The 21,604-nt window shown below is 44.1% G+C and overlaps 1 protein-coding gene across 1 annotated transcript in view; it reads right to left on the bottom strand.

The window, feature by feature from the left end:
* Positions 1-272: 272 nt before the first annotated feature.
* Positions 273-21,604, bottom strand: part of LOC144770796 (phospholipase A2 inhibitor and Ly6/PLAUR domain-containing protein-like) — a 213,300-nt gene continuing 191,968 nt past the window's right edge. The window contains exons 4-5 of the mRNA XM_078655555.1: positions 4,921-5,064; positions 273-2,004 (exon numbers count right to left, since the gene is read on the bottom strand). Of these exons, the coding sequence (XP_078511681.1) occupies positions 1,757-2,004; positions 4,921-5,064 (392 nt within the window). The 3' untranslated portion in view covers positions 273-1,756. The remainder of the gene's footprint in view (positions 2,005-4,920; positions 5,065-21,604) is intronic.

Here is a 21,604-nt window from a genome sequence, read left to right as displayed (position 1 = left end):
AACAATACAGTGCATTACTGCCCTTTCACTTTGACGTAGGGCAGGCCAGCAAGTGTGCTGCACTGCCTTATGCCAAAACCCCGTAAATGAGGCCCTTGCTATCGTGCATAAGCGCTTTGTACAACCATCCATTCTCTCATCGAAGCTTCAACATGCCACACAGACATTCCATTCCATCAGTACATTCTCTCCGGCACGCCCACCATTCTAAACATCATTCCACAACTGAAAGAAGAGAAAACATAAAAGACAGAAGTAATCCTTTACACAAATCATCATGAGAACCAGGTTTTATTCCTTCACTACATCAGAACAAGAACACATTGGTAGAAAGTGCTTTTGAAACGGAAAGCAAACACCTGAAACTCAAGTGACTGTTGGCAAGCAAAGTACTCAACTGTTTATGCTACAGCTTGTGCAGGCTTGACATTCTGGACGAAAAATATATTTCTTAACTAAAATAATGTAGATTGTTAGGATCTAATACATTCTGGTACAGCTGAGTTTATCTTTATTGTATGTTTGAGAAAATATAATGCTTTTTAGTGCTTAACTTGGGCTGGTGGTTGCCAGCAGGGAACATCTGCACTCAATTTTGGGGACCAGCCTATATTTTTCCTCATCAGACATTGACCGAAAGCAAGAGAGGGGAAAACACACGCACAAGGGAAAGTGTGCTCGTTTCAGGAGGAATTGCTGCACTCTGACCAAAATCGAAAGGAACTAAGGCTTTATCGCACCATGGCCATGTCCACCATTTTAAAGTGAAATTCTGGAATGTGTTCTGTGAATAATGAAGATAACGGAAATGGTAGCTTTGTACTTAGATAGACTATCTTATTTACCTTTCACCTCCATTTTATGAACTACATTTATATTTACTGTTCCTCAATCAAATATTTTTTAAAGCCCTGAGTATACCCAAAGAGGCAAGCATTTGTACTTCTAGGCAAAGGACCAGCTTTTGAATATTCCATTTCTATATTTATTTTATTTTACGAATGTTTTTATATCGCAAACTTGACCCGAAGGTAATGGGTATCAGAGCACTTTACACAAGCAGCATTACATTAGAACAGATTCATTTTTGTTAGGCACAGTTAGTTTGCGTAATTTGCCCAGAATCAGAGGATGTTGCGCGTCTTTGCTGAGACTTGAACCCGGTTACCCAGATTTGAGGTCGACCGCCCTAGCCGTTAGGCCAACTCCAGTCGTATATTATGAACACATTGCGGCGGGAGAATAGGCAGATGTGAAGGCAAACTGTCCTTCTCATTCTTCTCTAAGCATGTCTGATGTTATTACTGGAGTAATCAATATACCATATATGATATTACCTATACAATATAGCAAATTCAAAAATATCTCGTAAAGGTTTTGCTTCTTAAAGGTCTTAATGCTGATCTCCACAAACTGCACTCTCTTTAGGGAGCATGAATCTACACAAGTAAAGTTCTGTTAACCCTGTGCATTCAAGGGGGGTATACTGGCATGGACAGTATAACACAGTGCTTTGTCTCCTCAGGGTAGCATTTTACTGCCCACCAGCTCCTTCAACCTGACGACCAAAAATGAACTTTCAAAGAAAGCAGATAATGTGTAAGAAAATAAATTATTAAACGAGATGCATAACACAGTCAGGCTTATTACATGCCAGATGCGGTTAGTACATGGCTGGTATGTGTAGAGGTGACTGTGGCGTTGTTGCAACCTTGTAGAGGTGCTGCAGAGCTGCGGCGAGCGTTCCTGTTGCCAGTCAGGATGGAGATGTGCTGAGAAGGTGAAGTAGGAGGAGTCCGATGAGTATGCACAGACCCCGATGTGGGCCGGTCAGGTGTGCAGCGCTATTACCAGGACCACTGCTTCCAAGGCTAATGGGGCCTTTGCCGCTCATGGAAATAGTACTGAAGTCTGTTATGGCCAAAGATGTCCCCGGAAAAGCCAGTTTGCCCTTGGAGTCGCACATGCTCTGTGTGGCACAACCAATGAAAGTTATTTGGGATCCTGTGAAGAGAAAATGTACATGACATCAGCATTTGATGCAACAAGGGGTTGGCCACAGTGTGCGGTCCCACCCTAGGTGGGGTGGCATGAAGGTCTTGATTTCAGGATTGCAAACTCACACCTTGCCACTGTGTATCACACAGGGTCTGCACTCTTCACACAGCCACCTGGTGGAGATACACTATCACCCAGGGGAGATACATTATCACTCAGTAGAGAAACATTATCACATGGTGGAGATGAATATCTGCGCTAACAACACGATCAAAATGATTGCGGTATGTTACATCGCAGTTTTTACAACGCAATTTGTTACAACGACTTGCGCTGGAGGGCCCAGGACTTAGGAATAGTAAGACTTACTATTCCAACACCAGTCTATGTACAGTAGGGAAGGTGTTGGATAGTAAATCTTACTATTCCTTAGGTTATAGTGCCATCCATCGCAAGTCAATGTAAGGACTTGCGTTGTAATGGCTGCGTTGCAACTGCATCGCGGTGTACTCACCGTGATGTAAAGGATGTTTCCCGTTGAGATGCATTATCTCAGGGTGGAGATACACTACCCCATGGTTGCAATGCATTATCACTTGGTGGAAATACATTACCCCCCTCTGGAAATACGGTATCACCCTGTAGAGAAACATTATCACATAGTGGAGATATATTACCACATGGTGGAAATACATTATCACCCTGTGGAGATATATTATCACACAGTGAAGATACATTATGACATGGTGGAAATACATTTTCACCCTGTGGAGATACATTATCACACAGTGGAGATACATTATTACATGGTGGAGACACATTGTCACCCTGTGGAGATACATTGTCACACAGTGAAGATACATTATCACACGGTGGAGAAACATTGTCAAATTATCACACAGTAGTGATACATTATTCTCACACATTGGACAACAAGCTAAGCTGGAATATGCACCCAGCATAGGCTTCCACCTTGAGTATGAAGGCTCTAAAACACTCACGAAATTTGAGTTTTTCAGTGCATTCACAGCAGCCCCTGAAGCCTTTGTTTATGGTGCTGTGATGGTTGGACAGTTATTTTGGCCATCATGTAATAACTTCAATTATACCACCTGGCTGCCCAGGAACGTTTGGTTCTTTCAAGCCCTGCCCCCTCTAAATTATCATTTCCCTCCACGTTCCCTCCTCCTCTCCAATAGGATCACATGGTTGGAAGCTTTGTGGTTTGGGAGCACAATGGTTGAGTGAAGATGATCGTCTGATCTGGCTAAAATCACCCCACAAAAAAATTGAAAGGTCTATGCAGTGTTATGTAATGACACAACGCTGATCTGCTTCACCAAAACACTAAACCCAAAAACTCTACAAAAAACTCCCCTGACCTGAACACAGGCAGGGAGGGACAAGAACTGTGATCCATAGGACAACATGTTGGGGTGAGAGAGTGGGGAGCAACGCAAATGCTAATTCAGTAAGTAACCGAAAGCCAGAGAGAACAGGGGAATGTGTTCTGTTGATTGAGAATACTGTTGAAACACATCATGACTCTAGTGCAGAGCCATGATTCACTGGTTCCAATGCAGCACAACCTAGCAAGTGTCGATGGAGCGTTCAGTCAGCCCAACACCTGCAGGATAGGGTTACAGGGGCAAGATATAAACACCACATGCTGGATTTCTGCATTCTGCACTGGATTTGTGGACAATTTCATTGCCATCAGACCAGGTTGGATGTATGTGGTACTCACATAATTGCATGTGCAACACAGCATGTGATCAACATTGGTCAACACATTCTAGTTATCATAGCCTACGATCAGCACTCCCAGTAGGCATCGTGGTTCAGATCCTTCCAGACATTGGGAGCACAGCTCAGGAGCACCAGAGGGGAGATGTGCAGTCTTATAATGCAACCAGGAGATGAAAGCTCACAGAGTGGCATCTCATGAACATCCCAACTCTCTGTCTACCCTCCAGTGACTCACCTCACCACCTCTGTCCATGGCAGATATCCCCATGACGTGGTTATATCATCGATAAACCCAATGGGCCTCATTTACGAGGCTCATAGCGGAACTTTTGGGCCTCCGGAGCATTACTTTTTTGACGCTCGGGTGGAGCACAGTGCCGCAGTATGTTTACAAGGCCACGCAGAGCTACCTTACATGGCTTTTCATGGCCTTGTAAATATGTGCCCTTTTTAGACAGAACACTGCCTGATAAGGGTGTTCCATGGGTGTTGCTGTGGGTGTTCCAACGCCACACCCATGGAATCTGAAGCACTCCCAGATTTACGAGGAATCATACACCTGGGAATTCTACAGCACACATAGAAAGAGGAAACACCTCTTCTAAAGTTTTGTGCAGAAAAGTGCCCCTTCCCACACAAAAACAATCACCCCTACAAGGCAGACACCCTTGCACCATGGCACAATGGTGCCTGCATTGGTGCACGGCAGCCCATTGTGGACCAGCACAGGGGAAAAGGACAGGAATGTGCTGTATCTCATAGATACGATACACTCCTGCCCTTTTCTTTTGACTCAGGGTTCTGCAGCAAGATTCCTTGGGCACTGCCCTGCGCCAAAACCTCATAAATGAGGCCCATACTCTATGTGTGAACTATGTATTCGGAGGGTGTGATTTGTATAGGATTTGTCATTTAGATACAGGATGAGTACTATCAAAAACCTATATTCAAGATTTTTCAATAAAGTATGGAGGAGCCTCATCTCCACATAGAGATTAACGCCAAAATCCGCTTAGCGAACAATAGTCAACTTAAAGACACAGAGTTTCTTTGTAGATGCCCACAGGTACCAGCAATGGATTAAACCATTCCTGCTTGCAGTAAAGCGCCCTCTAGTGTTCCTATGCCACAATCACTGCTACACATAAGCTCCAAACACAACATACACTGTACCTCGGTGCTTGGTGGCAGTGAACTTGACACACTGGGTCTCCTCCCCGGTGCAGCTGATGGTGTTGGTATTTTGGCAGTCCTGGGAGTTTTCGGCCAGGCAGGATGGGCAGACCTTCCCGTTGGCTGTGTCATTCATCGGCTGCCCTGGACAAAGAGTGCGAAAACACGTCACCAAAGGTAAAGGTTTGTAAGGGATGCAAGGTACATTTGTGCCAGCTCAGAACACTGTAGTAGTGGAAGGGAGAATGCAGATGGTCTTGAGGACAAAAACATCAACAGGGGGCATGAAGGCACATGTTTTAAAGGTAGAGGTACTGGAAAACCTCATGGAGGCACTTGGGCCATGGAGCCCCGTTTTCTGGGGGATACAGAAACAGGGCTTGGCATCTGCTGTGGCTCGTGGACAGAAGGACGTGGAGAACTGAGGACAGGAGCCAGGTGCATTAAGAGACGGAGACAGGTGAATCGAAGAACAGAAAGGGGCCAGAGTCACAAAACGAACAGGGCCGGCTTTAGCGTTGGTGGAGTCCAGTGCAACAATCTCCCCCCTCTAACCCTCCCCGTGACCTCCTGGTCCACGGATTCCCTCAATACCACCCTCCACCAGTGCCCCTCACCTCTGCATAGCCCCTTTCTCACATGCACTTCATTTGCTTTATGGTGGTACTCATACCAGTGTAGGGTGTCTGAGCACTTTACATCACAAACACATTCAGAGACTGTGAATCACACATATATGTAAATCAGTCTATAGGAAATATACATGTCAGCCATACTAGCAGGCAGTATACTGTAAGAGAAATTGGTCTGGAGAAGCATAAATTAAGGGTATAAAACGTACCACAGTGGTTAGGATTGGCATTATTAATAAGAAAGTATTTCTACCCAAACAAACTCTTTTAAGCAACATGTGGATAACAAAGTACTTTGGGGGGGGGCATAACTTTTAACCTCTGCCATGCAGTTTTCATGCAGCTTTTTGATGATAGTTCATAGGTCACAATGCTATATTAGAATTGTAACTTATAAAATGCCATTAACCAAAGGATCTCTGGGAAAAAGTTGTAACCCACTGAGCTATCCACATAAAATACAATTGTGTGATCTGTATGGTACACGTTCTTTGCAGCAGGCATATTAACACTTTGCACTACTTTATGATGGGTCAAACTGCCACTAGACAAACCTCTGAGGATCATGAATCACCAGAGTTAGCTTGACATTTTTATTGTTGCCAGAGACACAAGAAACTCTGTGATAGGTGCTTTTAGATCCAAAAGTTATTTCTAAACACAGCCTCCCTGAGCTCAGCGCCAGGGGCAGCTGCACCGGTCCACCACCCTAAAGCTGGCCCTAAAAAGTAACTTACACTTTTGTGTAAGTTTACTACTTTTTGGTATTCAAAAACTTCAGTTTTGTAGGAGCTTACATATTTGTTGTAATTCACACTGTGGTAGTAAGTGCAGCAGGACACATGTCCAACCACTGGTACTGCAACATCGTCTCAGAGGAAATAATGGCGGCCGGGAGTTCCTACAAAAGTGAAGTTTGGGAATACCGAAAAGTAGTAGACTTACTCAAAAGTGCAAGATACTACAAAGTGCAGTTTGTGAACTAGACTCAGGGACCTTAAGGCAAAGGGACAGACAGACACAGGGATGTTGACACCTGATGACAGGGATCCCTCAAAACAGGAAAGTGTTGAATGAAAAAACATAAATAAAAGGAGACATGGATGCTGGAGCCAGCGACACTGATGCAAACTCACAACAAAGCAAAGAGCACATAATACAGACAACGTATGGCCCTCATTACTGGCTGTTAGTCCTGACATGAAACACCGCTGCTAGGAAAATGGCAGAATTCAAGCAACACTGATTGTAGTCACAAAAGATATCTTGCCAATAAAAAACTGAATAGGTTCAAAGCTTTTCTTAAGTAGTTAGATAACCAGAATGTCAAAAACCAGATCATGCCACAGACATAGAAGTAGGACTATATGCTGTCATCTATCCGGAACTGAAAAGGGCTACAATGACAGCGCTTACTGCCACAGAAGAAGGACTACATGGACACATCCCATGAGACCGGCTAGAAAGGACAATGAAGACCAGAGTCAAAGGCAATGCGTTTTGCTACATTTCACAAAGCTTTGTCTAGCCCACAGAAGAGATAAACAATGTTGAAAGTTGTTCTGAATAACACTTTGTACCACCTCCCATCTCCCATGCTGTGATGAAGTCCAGAGTAAGGCTGCCGAGCCAGGGTTTGATGAAGGGTCTTCACCGTCACATGGTTAGATGTCAGTGAACACCCACACTCCACGCATGGAACGCCTCCCTGCTGCGAGGTAACACTAGGTAACGGAATGTGCTTGCTTGCGTTAGCTTACATTTAATACACCACACAGAGCCCCGTAAGGTAGCTTTGCTTGGCTTAGTAGATCCCAAGTACGGGCTTGCGTTGCCTTGGGCCACCCTGCATGACTCAGGGCAACACAAGCCCTTAGTAAATCTGGCACAAATCCTAAAAAAAGAAGTGGGGGGCGCCGTCACTGGAAGTGACGGCACAACAGGAAGTGACGTCACAAAAGGTGGCTTGCATCATCGGGCTCATTGCCTCCCCTCGCTCACACCTTAGATGCGATTACATCTGAGAAGTAAGCAGCGTGCTGTGAGCTCCGATCTCGTCCCGGAGAGGCCAAAGAGTGAAGTCCAGCTGTTTGGCAGGGGGGACGGTGTCCACCCGGTAAAATAAGTGGGGGGATGCCATCCACCCGGTTGGAACCCCGACTCGAGCCCTGGTTACAGGGGATGACAAAGTTGGACACTCAAGACGTACTCTTGAAGGGTGATGTGGGTTGGAACGCCTAGCTCAGGTACAATGTTATCAAACAAAATATGAGGCTAAAACAGTCATAGGCTTTTGTTAAACCATGCTTTACTTACCATTAAGGTAACGTGCTTAGTAACTAATACGTTTTACTGCATTAATGTTTCTCTTCTGAGTGGAATTTGTGTCTAAACTTACTCTGTGTCTCAGATGTAGGCACACCTCCAAAGGCCGAACTCCACATCACAGCCAGGTGCAGCATCTGCGTTTAAGAGTTGTGTGTGCCACAATTCCACACCTGACTCTTTCTTTTGAAGCATCGCTCCATGCGGCTAACCTAGTTGGTGCACAGGGGCCTTGCTGCTAGGCAGAGGTCAGAGTGCCCTTGGACTGTTGTAGGTGAGATGGAAGTTGTAGCAGAACGAGCAGCAGTACGCAGGCATCTCAGAAAATGTTATGATGTCTAGGACAACAAGCTGAAACAGGGCACAGCATATGACAAACATGTGTCAAAGCTTAAAAATCCTGTCCTGGAGGGGCATGGAAAACTGGAAGACCTAGCATCTGGCGCCATCTAGTGGTATTAGTTGTGTTAGCTGCCTCAACATTAACAAATAGGGCCACTTTCCTTTAAAATCTATAAACTATTGATGCAACACATTAGGAGGGCATCGAAAAAGCGTTGTACATGAATAATAATCAACCTGATGACCCACCCTTGCTTACAACGTGGCAGTGGGGCGAAAGAGTCTCTTGGACACGTCTACAGTGTCTTCAGGGTGAGGAACAAAGGAAGCTAATAGGGTTACTTAAGGAATAGCCACGCTATTTCAGTGTTGCTGAATTTCTGCAGATGGGGGATGAGTCGAAACCGCAAAGGCTAAGGGCCTTATTTACAAGAAAGTAACGCAGCATGGTGCCGCAAGTCATTTGATTGCGCCACGCTGTATTACTTTCAAAGGGATGCGTCATATTTATGCTGAATCCCTGAGCTTTTGCCTCACCGTGGCACAATTGGATGCCATGGGCCAATGCAGGCACCCTTGTACGATGGGGCAAGGGTGCCTGTGTTGCAGGGATTATTGTTTTTGTACAGGTAGGGGTACCTTACTGCACAAAAACAATCACAAGAGGTGGTTTCCTCTTTTTGTGTGTGCTGCAGAATGCAGAATGCATAGAGAGAGGAAAAACCGAGGAAAAATAAAAATATTTCTCCTTGCTGCATCTCCTTATGCCTCCCCTTGGCCTCCCCTTGCGAGGCGTAGGATTCTGACTGATTTCAAGGTTTACGAAATGTTGTAAATCTGTGAATGCAGAAGAATCCATGGGTGTTGCGTGAGAACACCCACAGAAGGATGTATGACATTACAACGCATGCTTTTACCACGCATGCCTTTACAACGCGGTTTTTACAATGCATGCCGTTACAACGCATAGCGCTTTGGGGTGCTGGATAGTGAATAGTTTAATTTACTATTCCAACTCCAGTCCCCGTGGACACTAGGGAAGGTGTTGGATAGTAAATTAAATCTATTCTCTATCCTAGAGCGCCCCCCAGCGCAATGCATTGTAATGGTTTACGTTGTAAAAGTTGCGTCGTAAAGGCACTGCGTGGTAATAGTTGCGTTGTAAAGGATGTTTCCCCCCACAGAAACACCCTTGGAGCGTCCCTTTCACGCAAAGTGCTGCGTGAAAAGGGGTCATATTTACAAGGACACAAAATGCCACGCAGGGTGGCCTGGGGCATAACATAGCCCCCCATGGCCCCTGTGGGGCAGGGGACACCCAAACTCCAGGGGGCCCCCTCAGCACCGCACTTCAGCTGGAGAGCTCCTGATTGAGTGTGGAGGCAGCCACTCCATGTACCCTGTAGGGGGACCCCCTTAAGTTTCATTTCGCCACTGAGGGTGGCGTTCCGTGGCCTTGTAAATATGGAATACCACACTGCTCCACTGGTGCGTCAAAAAAGTCACTCAGCAGTGGCGCAAGGGGCTTGTAAATATGCCCCAAATAATGGGACTTTGGGAGCAAACAGCACTTGCACACGAATGTTTACATTTTGTAGAAGGAACCAGAAAGACGGCTTGGAAGACAGATCCAAGATGTCTAGGGGAGGGGGGAGGGGCGGTCAGGTGGAGGGGGGGGGGGGGTTTCTTACATTACTCAGCCAGACCGCATAGAACATTTTCAGACAAGATTTTAGGCATCATTCAAGCTTCTACATTTTTGTTTTTAATGAAATCATCTTCACGGGCACAAATCAGGAACATTTTACAAAGAAGTATGTATCACACAATAGTTGTGAAACTATTTCAACTTGAGGAAAACAATTTACCTTCTTTGAAAAAACCAATCCTGAGCTCCAATAACTATGAAAAAATATTTCATGGACAGATTTTTGGGGGGTTTACGTTGTTTCTGCTAATCACAGAAGAAGGTGAACAAATACTATGATGTTATTGTCGTCATTATTCAAATAAAACGTGCAGGTGTGCGCTCATCTTTTCACACCGCGAACCGCGTGACCTAGAAGGATGGACAGCTCAGCTGGCCCTGCGACGACTAAAACTCATGGGGCCTCATTTATGAAAAGTGACGCATCACTGCGTGAAAACAGCGATGCGTCACTTTTCATTGCGCCCTCCTTGCAACACCAATGATGCGTCATATTTACAGTATGACGCATCATTGCGCAAGGAGTTACAGATACGTCAGTATTTCTGACGTATCTGTATGGCGCAAAAGTGACGCATTGCTCAAGTGTGTCACAAAAGTGACACAACTCCAGCAATGTGTCCTTTCACATGGTGAAAGGGCCTGCGTCAGTCTTACGTCTGCTGTGAGGCAGACGTAAGAAATTGACGCATTTGCCTCCTAGAAGTGGCGCAGTGAAATCTTATAGATTTCACTGCGTCACTTCTATGACTTTTTCTTGCGTCAGAACGCCCCCCTGCATACATTATACCTGGCATAGGTATAATGTAGGGCAGGGGTTTACAAAGTGACGCATCTACCTAGATGCGTCACTTTGTAAATATGGTGCAACAAGGCACATTTTTTACACTGCTGGTGCACAAAAAGTGATGCACCGGCGGCGTGAAAGTGACGCACGGCCTCATAAATGAAGCCCCTGACCTGCAGACTACAGCAGGTGCTTATGAGGAGTATTTATCTCACTGAGACATCTTTCCGCCCTGGGTGCTCTCCGAAGCCGGGACGCAGCAGCCCCAGCCCAGGACATGCTCTGAATCAAATATGACATCGTTGGGAGCCGCTGAGTAAGCTAATATTCAGTCTTAATTGCAGGAGCTTTTTGGACTTTAAAATGGAAAATTCGCGTCGCTGTACACGCTAGAAAATAACAGTCATAGCATGCCGTCCAGTGGTAGGTTTGGTGCACTACATCTGGAAAAATATCTTAGACGTATCAGCGACTTTCAAGGTTGTATCAGTTCCAGCATCTATTTTTACCCGCCCGCAGGCGCCTTTGCCTAACAGAAGTATATCTTGTCACAGCTGTAACTCCCTCTGCTCGCCTGACCTGCTCGCCAGGCCAAACAAACCATGTCTATCGTTGTGACAATATCCTATACCGAGAAACATTTTCTAAAGTTCCACCCTGCATATATCTAAAACAAAATTTGATCACCCTCAGCAGACATTTTCCAACTGACAGAGTTCTTACAACATCACAGAAGACGGGTAAACTGCCAGTGCATGAGTGAGGAAGCACTGGAGTAAGTACCTGTATGAATGAAGGATGTTAAAGCTCATCCATGCACACAGTATTGCTTCGCAGCACTTTGTGCTTACAGGAGGCAGTGCTCAAAGCAAATATAAAAGATTTAGGGGAATATTTATGAAGGTTTTTCATCGCTCTTGTGCCACACAACGGGGTGCAAGCGAGATGCAAAACCTAAGCGTGATTTATGAAGCTACGCAAGGGCACCTTGCAAGACCCTGCATGGCTTGATAAATCCAGAGTAGTGCAGGGCAGAACATATTGCTGCATTGTGTTACTTTGCCACAGGGAGGCATTACATGGGTAGAGCGTGGGTGATCCCAAGCATCCACCAATGGATTTTTTTGCATTACCAGATTTACCAGCACTGGTAAACCTGGAAATGTGTCAAATTGCTTCACCTCCCCAGGGGAGGCATTACAAGGCGAAATATCTTTATTTCTCCTTGCTTTTTCCTCTTTCGGTGTGTGCTGCATTCTGAAGCACACATCGAAAGAGGAAAACAAGGAGGATTGTTCTTGTGCAGGAAAGTGTCCCTTCCAGCACAAAAACAATCCTGTCTGCAGCGCCGGCACCCTTACGTCACGGTGCAAGGATGCCTGCATCGGTGCTAGACAGCCAAAAGAGCGGCAGTGCAAGGAAAGAACAGGAATGCATTATATTACTTTAAATACTGCGCTGCGCTGCCCTTTCACACAGCGCAGATGGCTTGCTGCCCTACACAAACGCTTCATAACCTTTCCCCTTAGAATATGTGTTTTCCTGATAGGGAGTTGCTTGATTGCCATCCTCGGGTCACAGTTAGGGTGGCGTATAGTCGCAGTGACTGATCTGTGACATTCGTACTCCTTTCTGACCCCAGCGTGTTCGGAGGCTCCTGTGTGGGCTTTGGATTATTAACAAAGGTACTCTGGGGTCCTTTCTATAAAGTTGTGTATGCGGCAGTGGGTCTTAAAGGGCGATGGGAACCCAGGGAAGTCAATTCAGGTGATGGATTTCCAGGCCCAGCTAACAGTGTGCATTCTGGACATCACAATATGGGAGAAGACGTAGGTTTGCAACATTGGAGTGAGGGGCAATGGAGTTGGAGCTGTTTCAGAGTGGTCTCTGAAGAAGGATACATTGAAAGAGACAAAGAAGATAATGGTATTCATCTTTAGTTGAGAATGAGGGAGTTAGATCTGATCAACGGAGGGGCGGCAGAGGAGGTCCTGAGAACTGATGACCTTCAGGACGGAATGCAGGTGGTCGGTGAAGTTCCAGCATCAGTATTTAAAGGACTTGACATGACATGACATGAGACCTGACTGGGATCCCGCACGAAGAGGTCATTTAGGGGTGTCCCTTGTAACCCCTGACCAGGGCTTTAAGTGGGATGAAAAAAACGGGGGCTCTCTCAAAGGGGTGGGGGCAATATAATTAAGGGCGTGGCTTAAAAACACCTAAGCTAATAATCTGTGCTTAGCATAGTGTGCTGTTTCTTTCATTGCATCCACATATATGATACAACAAGTAACATCATATCTACAACAATTCAGAACTATTGGTATTGTCAATGGCTGTTAGTTGCATAAGATAAACAAGCAGCAACTAGGGCTTGTATTTTATATTGAAAAAGATTCCACTTAAAGCCCTGGGGACACCACGACAATGTTGCTGCTCCTGAGTTTCAAAAAGAGAAGGGAAATCCAGAGAGAAAATGACTCTCTTTAAAGGATTTCCCTTCCCCTGGAACGCTCACCTGGCATGACATCATGCCGTAACTTCTCTACTACTGAGAAGTGAGCAGTGTGAGCATGCGCACATCGATGTGACTGCGGTCACTGGAGTCGGAAAAAAATGAACCTACTGTGCCAGGGCTCAAAACAGAGCCTGATAGAGACTCGTTTCAAGGCCTCCTTTAAAAAACTGTCACTGCTCAGCACCGGTGGGACCCGGCCCACTTGAAGCCCTGCTCCTGGCAATGCCAATGTGTTCCCTGGCCTCAGAGATGGCAACATCAGTGCCAAAAACACAGTGGCAGCTCTTCCTTATGGATGTCAGTTGGGACTCCACTCTTTTTGTTATCTGTCAATTCCTATTACACTAATCGTGAATGATAATATTACAATATTCACTGTTAGTGTAAACAAAATGAAGCACAATTAGCTGAAATATGACCTTCCATGTCAGCTGATGGGAGTACAAAATGCTTTTAAATGTATGATGTTTGCGTGCATGCTTGCGGGTGAGAGTGTTTATGTGTGAGGGAGTGTCTATAAGTGTGAATGTGTGTGTGAGCGAAAGTGGACATTGAAGGGTGTGTGACGTCACTTCCACTACCCCTAGCATTCTAGGAAACTGTGGTCCATGGAATGGGCCCAGTTCAAACTACTGACACTGGCCGGATGGGAGGACTCACTCCAGGGGGAGAAGCTGTGAAGTCCAGACCTTTGGAATATTAGGATGGATTGTGTTTAAATAAGTGAGTGACATATTTGCCCTGTTTGTTTAAGCTCTCAAATGTGAATTTCATTACAAGACAGTAGACTCTATAATGCAGTCTCTCTTCTTTCTTTCTTTTGTATGTTACATCTAAGAACACTACAAGTACCATAATGCCTTTCCCTTAGGCAGGAAGTTATTAACACAAACAAAGGACACTGCCACCTATACATAGCTGCAGCCACTGATACAGGAAATTCCGTAGTGCATAGTATTTAGCATTTGTTGTCAGTTCCTGGGGATCGCAGGACACATTCCCAGCTAGGGAAATTATGAGCAATGCCGGCAAAAGAGGGTGATGGAAAATTATAGTTATTCTTATTGGCATAAGGGAGATGAATTTGGTGTTGTTGTAATTCTGCTGAAACCTAATGATTTGATCATGTGGCAAGACCCTATGGGGTCTTATAGGGGAGGTTCAAGCAAGAGATCCATGATGATTTCTTTACAAATAATTTTGATAAATACTATGACAAAGAAAATTATTACAATGATGTTGATGTGTTGGATTTGGCCCTCTCAGCAGGCAGCCGCGGCCCGTGCTGGTAAGGTAAGCAGGGCCGGGCGGGGGAGATTTCGAGATTTGACCACAAAGTAAAATTATTTATTTATTGAATTTTCCCCCGTGGTCGTCTGTCGAATTCCCGGCCACACTGGCCCTCCGCTCTTAAATCCACGATCCACGGCTGCAGCAGGATCATGGTTTTCCAGAGTTTCCTGATGCTGAAAGTAACAAAAAGAACTCTCTCTATCGAAAAGTACATCTTGAGCAGTACCATTTCAATAATGTTCTACAAGTGAATATTAACATTTTCTAAATAAACCTTCGGGCATGATTTGTGGAGATTCAAAAATAGCTTTTCATTTTAGCACACCAGTACATCTTTGAAGACCAACACTTTAATATTATTAGTGATTCCTTTCATACACACACTGCAAGTAACTTTAAAGCAACACTTGGATCTGGTGGTTCAATGGACAAAGGCTTTGACTATAGAAACCTGTGTTTGACCTCAGAGCCACAACTACCCAGTGGGGCCACTCAGTCTAACACGTTTCTGAGGTTGATAAAAAAAGAGTATCGTTTAGTTGAGCATTTTTAAACATCTGGTATTGAGTGCAAAGATGCCCCAAGGGGTGAACATGCATTTTGCAAATACACATTAGGTTGTGTTATCATAAATGAACAAACATTGGCAAACCTTGCTCGCATACTCAGTTATTAATCCGGTGTATTGGCTTTGCCAATGCTTTATAGAAATGCACTCAATTTGTCAATCTGACGAATGATGCATGGCAATTGGAGGTCACAAATGCCACCCTTAAGCAGCCTGTTACAACCTATGACGTTTTGCTTTCCATCCCTAACTTCCAAGGACATGTATTAAGACTCAGATTAGGTCTGTCCACAAATTAAACAAGTATTGCAAATGCAATAGGTCTTGCATGTGCTTGAGTTACAGCTATTGGCATTGTAAAAGTGTATGTATGTGATGTGTAGTGGAATTATGTGAGCTATATTGGAATTGTTAGACGTGGAATTTTGAGGCGTGGAGTGGATTTGTGTAGTGGAATTGTGTGGCATGGTGTGCAGTATAAATAAGTTGATAGTAATTATGTGGTATTGACTGTACTGGAATTATGTGTAGAAGTATTGTGTGTTATGGAGTGAAATAATGTGAAATGGTAGTTTGTGTTGTGGAGTGGTGTGTAGAGAAGTTAAATTATGTGATGTGCTGTTGAATTTTGTGGCATTATGTGGAATTCTGGGGTCTGTTGTGTAATTGCGTTGTTGAGTTGAATCATGTGCTTTGGAGTCAAATTATGTGGTGTGGATTGGAAATGTGTGGGTTTGCATTATGTGGCGTGGAACTGGGTGGATAGCTTTGCCTTTTTGTTGGAGAAAATGAATAGGTAGTTGCTAAGGTCCAGATCTAATACGTAAAACTGTGATACAATCATGTAGAGTAATGTAACTAGTTGTTTTAACCTTATCTTGTTGTCACAAATGTTAAGTAACACTTGCAGACGACATCAATCGAGTATTCTCAACTTGAAAAGATATTCATAGTTGTAACATAAGATCTAATGCATTTATGGTGAAAAACACCCTTCATCATGGTTACGTGTAAATTAAAAATCTGAAATTTCCTAATTGTACTTTATAGGAATCATCCCAAATTAAATAATAGACAAGATGCAATGAAGAAAGACTTGAACGTTTGCATATGGAAATGCTTAAACAGTCATAAGATTGCATACTATGATGTGGTGCCCAAAATCGCTAATACATCATGAGCTTGCAGTACGTAATGGCAGGTGATAAGGATATGAGCACAACGCCATGGTAAAATGGTAACTCCCCTCTGTGAATAAGAACCTTGGTGGAAACGACCGATCTGCTCAGTGAACGAGAAGAACTAAAGAAATAGATATGAACATCAAGTCCCAACATGCACTAGTCCCAGTGACTAAAGCATGGCATACTTACAAACAACAGCCATTTTGTGCAAAACCAAAATCCTGCACTTGAAACTGTGAGCATGAAATACTCAGTGAAAAATAACGGAATAAGAAATTGGTACCTTAAAAAAAACATAAATGCATGGCGAACAAATCAGGAACAGAAGTTGAGTGAACGCAGACTGAGTAGTTTGCGTTCACTCAATTTCTGTTCCTGATTTGTTCGCCAAGCATTTATGTTTTTTTAAAGGTACCAATTTCATATTCCGTTATTTTTCACTGAGTATTTCCAGAAAATCTCCTGTCAATGTGAGAAACAGGCAATGCATGGTGTGGAGTGTATTGGGGTGGAGTGTTGCTACGTGGCATAGACTGGATTTATGTGGAGAGTATTTCTGTGGTATGGAGTAGAGTAGAATTGTGTGGTTTTGAATTGTATGGTGTGAAATTGTGTATCATTATATGGAATTATGTGATATGGAATTATGCAGAGTGGAGTTACGTGGCATGTTGCATAGCTGAATTTTGTGAAGTGTAATTATGTGTTTTGGAGTTGAGTGTAACTATGTGGCGTGAAGTGTAATTATATAGGTTGCAGTGGAATTATGTGTAGTTGTATTTGGAGCTGAATTGTGTTGCATGCTGCGATAATATGTGGTTTGAAGTGGAGCGTTATTAACTTATGTGGAGTGCTATTATGTGAAGTGGAATTATGCGGCATGGACTGAAGTGTAAATATGTGGTTTACATTTTTTAGGATTGTAATTATATGGCATGGTTTGTTGTGGAGTGGAATTTTGTATAGTTGAATTTTCAGCTAATCGCAATTTGAGAATCGCAAAATGCTATGTAAGTGGGATTTGCTAATAATTTTGCGAATCCCATATATTCCTTATTTGCAACTCGCAAATTGAGATTTGCAAATAAGGAATACCTTCCCATTCATTCCTATGGCCTAGGAGGCCCACAGGAATGAATGGGAAGGCATTCTCAATTTGTGATTAGCAATTAGAGAATCGCAAATTGAGAATGCAATTTCAAGGGTGCCAGGGTGTCAAAATGACACCCTGTTGCACACCTGTAATATGTATGTGCGCCACATGGCACTTTGAAAAATGCAAAAAAGTGAATTTTTCAAAGAAATCGCAAAATACCACCAATTTGAAGTTGGTGTTAATTTGCGATTCCTTACGGCCAAATTGCACTTATTCTGTGCTTTCTAAATTGCATTTAAGGAATCAAAAATTGCGATTCCTTGAATGCAATCACAAAATAGGGATTCAGTAATTTTGCGATTCCTTATTTTGCAAATAATTTTCTTACTCATACATTGCAGACAGCTAAATTGCACTCGCAAACGATGAAATTCTGCAAATTTTAGCATTTGCGATCGCAATTTAGCTTGATACATATGCCCCTAAGCCTGCAGGTTTTTCCCTTGCGCCGAAGTGATGTAATTCTGTTTTTCATAGCTCTGTTTAAATCCGAAGACAGATCTGTGAAATGTTGTACAATTGTACATGTGGAGCCTGCAGCTTTCTCAATATTTCACAACAGAACCACCTTGCCGCATTACCCAAAACACCTATGTGGGCCAGAGTTCATCGAGACCAGTACAAATTTCAGGCATAGTGCTCAGTGCTGAAAGAATGAGAGTTCTTCAGTGGTCACTAGTCCGTGCCAACCTGTGCACGGTCTCTGCATGAACATTGCATTAATAAACGAGGGGAAGCAAGAAAAAAGTGCTATAGAGCGAGCAGCTGGAAGCAGGAGATTGAGGGGGAAGACATAAATAACCTGGGGTAGTAAGCACTACATAAATACAATTACAATTAAAAGCACGCACTTTACAGCTCAATTGTTAACTCTTTGCAAGACCCAACATAATAAATCGTTGTCATCACAAAGCTTCAGGTTTTTCGATCTATTAAAGTCAGTACCTGCTCCCAAGCATCCTATACATTTGAAGATTACTCTTTACGTTTGCAGAATAACTTGGTGCACACATTTACATTTCTTTCAGGCAAGCAGGCACCCTGGCAGGAAGGCTTCTTTAGCTGTCTGCCCAGCTTGGTTTCACAGTACAAGAGAAGGACTAACACTTCAGCTGAAGCATTCAGTGATTAAACAGTAATGGGAACTGCTGCAAGCTGGGTGGGCACCACCACGCTCACCACGCGTGTAGTTAGTAGTGTATACAGTGCTGCAGATGTCTCAGAACAGAATCTGTACGCTATGGCTTTCATGCCATGGGGTATGAACAAGTTGATGATTGCCTCTTTATTTTTGTAAAATGAATCCTGGCTGCTTCTTTAGCTTCCGGTACATTTCTTCTGAACAATCTAGCAAACTGTAATGTATTCAAAGGCCCGTTTCCATATTTTCTGGGTACACGAAGATGTATGTAATGTGCTTTACTTGCATCCTAAACTTGACACTGCAGTGATAAATGACATTGTTCACGGAGTATGCGGCATTATTTACATTATAGCAGGGTGTAAGAAAAATAGCAATCCCAAAGAGTTTTGTTTTACATTCTTTGTCAAATACGCACAGTTCATGTCAGCTGGCGGCACGACGAGAGGCCTGTATGAACCATGATTCTAACACTAACCTTGCATTTTGAGCTCCACAAATGTGTGTTTCCATTCGCATGTCCGAGCGCTCAGCAGCAGGAACATTGCGCAATCAGCTCCCGGGGCCAGAAATGACAAGGCGTGACGGGCCTTCTCACTTAATGGCGACGCAAATACCAGCAAAGCTGCCGGCTCCTGCTCCAAGGTCTTAAAGCAGCAAGACCGTAACTACACTTCAAAATAAATATAGAGATGCACTCGATTTTCAGCAATGGCAATGTGTATTTTTGTTTCTCGACTGCAGGCTGCAGGATAATTTACGACAATTTTTTTTAACAAGGGAACCCAATAAGTACCTTTGGACCATGGGTAATCAATTTTGCAAAGACAACAAGGGTCCTCAGGGAATAATATTAAACAGAGAAAATAATTTTACAGACCACAATCGGTACTATAATCAAATTTCCAGACCCAGCCGGGTGAGGAATTGTTTAATTTGAAGATATAACGGAAATGTGGTTGACCAGAAGATGGTCAGTTATGAACAATTCAGATGGGGGACAGTCCTGTACCTATCCATCAAAGAAAAGAATGTAGCAGAGGTGCTACAAAGGTAAAAGAAAAGGTTTACAGGCAATAGGTTTGGAGCCAAAAATGTCGCTTGTAAATTAATGTACAATGCAAAAGCAAGTTTCGACATGCAGTATTTACAGAATTGCATACAACTGAATTTCCTGTAATACTGTTTAAACCGTCAACGTTTCGATCCCCTGGCTCCTAATGAACCGGGATCATCATCAGGACTCTTAAAACATTTGCCTGTTTCTAGGAATGCCTGTGGAAAATGAAAGAGGAGAAAAAGGATAGAAAACATAAGGCATCCGCCTAAAAAAGATATATACAAAACAATTACAGACAGTTTGCGTGCCGAGGACTACTTACACTATGCAAGTTTGTGCAGTTGACCTGGGGAGTACTCATGGTAGTGGAGCCGTCTGGTGATTGGAGAACCGGATTCAGTGGTGAGCGTGGACAATTGTGAATTCATGGGAGAAAAACTCCTGATATTGTCGGAGTTCCTCGTGGCTGGGTGCCTATCATGCACGTGGGGTATTTGTCATAGCGAGGAGTGCCTCCAGTGACTAGAGAATAACACGAGTGCGCAGTGAGCGTGTGGGGCCATGACCTATAAGTGAAGCCGAATTGGCCAGTGAATATATCACACATGCACAGGCGGGGTGTCAGGTCTGAGAACCTCCGTGATCACGTATTTCGAATTACTATTATCACCAGTACTGACCTGCCAGGCAATTAGTAATGTCCTTGTCAGGCACTAGAAAGGTCAGAATACCGAAGATTTGTCGGTTCCTGGATTGGGGAAATAAATAATTGTATTACGGAAGGTGCCTATTGTGCAGCTAGACCACGTGGGTGTCGAAATGGCAGTTTACCTGGTCAGGAGGCTGGGAAATGAGCCTCAAAGTAGAGCGAGCCTTTAGGATAAAAATCGAGGCGGTACCTTGCGTCCTAATTAGGCCGAGTGTTTGGCAACAACCGGTGGGCTGCAAGGAAAAAAGTGAACGTGGTTTAGAAATGGGGCGAACGAAAACCTCAAATGGGGTTTCCAGGGGAGCCCTAAGGCATGCGCTTCAGTCCCTCCACTATTTTTAGATCCATGCCCATTCCAAAATGGCGAGCACTGAGGAATCGAACACTCAGTCCGTCCTCTGGTTTCCAATCCGCCATGTCATTATGGTGTGATCCATGCCCATTCTAATATGGCGACCACAGAGGAAACGAACAAACAGTCCGTCCTCTGTTTCCCAAATCCGCCATTTGCCTTAAGCCCCTGCGGAGCAGCAACACTTGGACAGCGCATTGATGCTGCCAAGACGCGGAGAGAGACCACCGAGTCTCGCCGTCATCCCTACACATTCCACGAGGCTCCAACAGGTAAGAGCATGCCTTAGGGCTCCCCTGGAAACCCCATTTGAGGTTTTCGTTCGCCCCATTTCTAAACCACGTTCACTTTTTTCCTTGCAGCCCACCGGTTGTTGCCAAACACTCGCCCTAATTAGGACGCAAGGTACCACCTCGATTTTTATCCTAAAGGCTCGCTCTACTTTGAGGCTCATTTCCCAGCCTCCTGACCAGGTAAACTGCCATTTCGACACCCACGTGGTCTAGCTGCACAATAGGCACCTTCCGTAATACAATTATTTATTTCCCCAATCCAGGAACCGACAAATCTTCGGTATTCTGACCTTTCTAGTGCCTGACAAGGACATTACTAATTGCCTGGCAGGTCAGTACTGGTAATAATAGTAATTCGAAATACGTGATCACGGAGGTTCTCAGACCTGACACCCCGCCTGTGCATGTGTGATATATTCACTGGCCAATTCGGCTTCACTTATAGGTCATGGCCCCACACGCTCACTGCGCACTCGTGTTATGCTCTAGTCACTGGAGGCACTCCTCGCTATGACAAATACCCCACGTGCATGATAGGCACCCAGCCACGAGGAACTCCGACAATATCAGGAGTTTTTCTCCCATGAATTCACAATTGTCCACGCTCACCACT

Source organism: Lissotriton helveticus, chromosome 7 (genome assembly GCF_964261635.1).
Source record: "Lissotriton helveticus chromosome 7, aLisHel1.1, whole genome shotgun sequence".
In the NCBI taxonomy this organism is placed as follows: domain Eukaryota; kingdom Metazoa; phylum Chordata; class Amphibia; order Caudata; family Salamandridae; genus Lissotriton; species Lissotriton helveticus.
The sequence above is the reverse complement of the archived record's forward strand: the minus strand, read 5'-3'. Positions and strand labels throughout refer to the sequence as shown.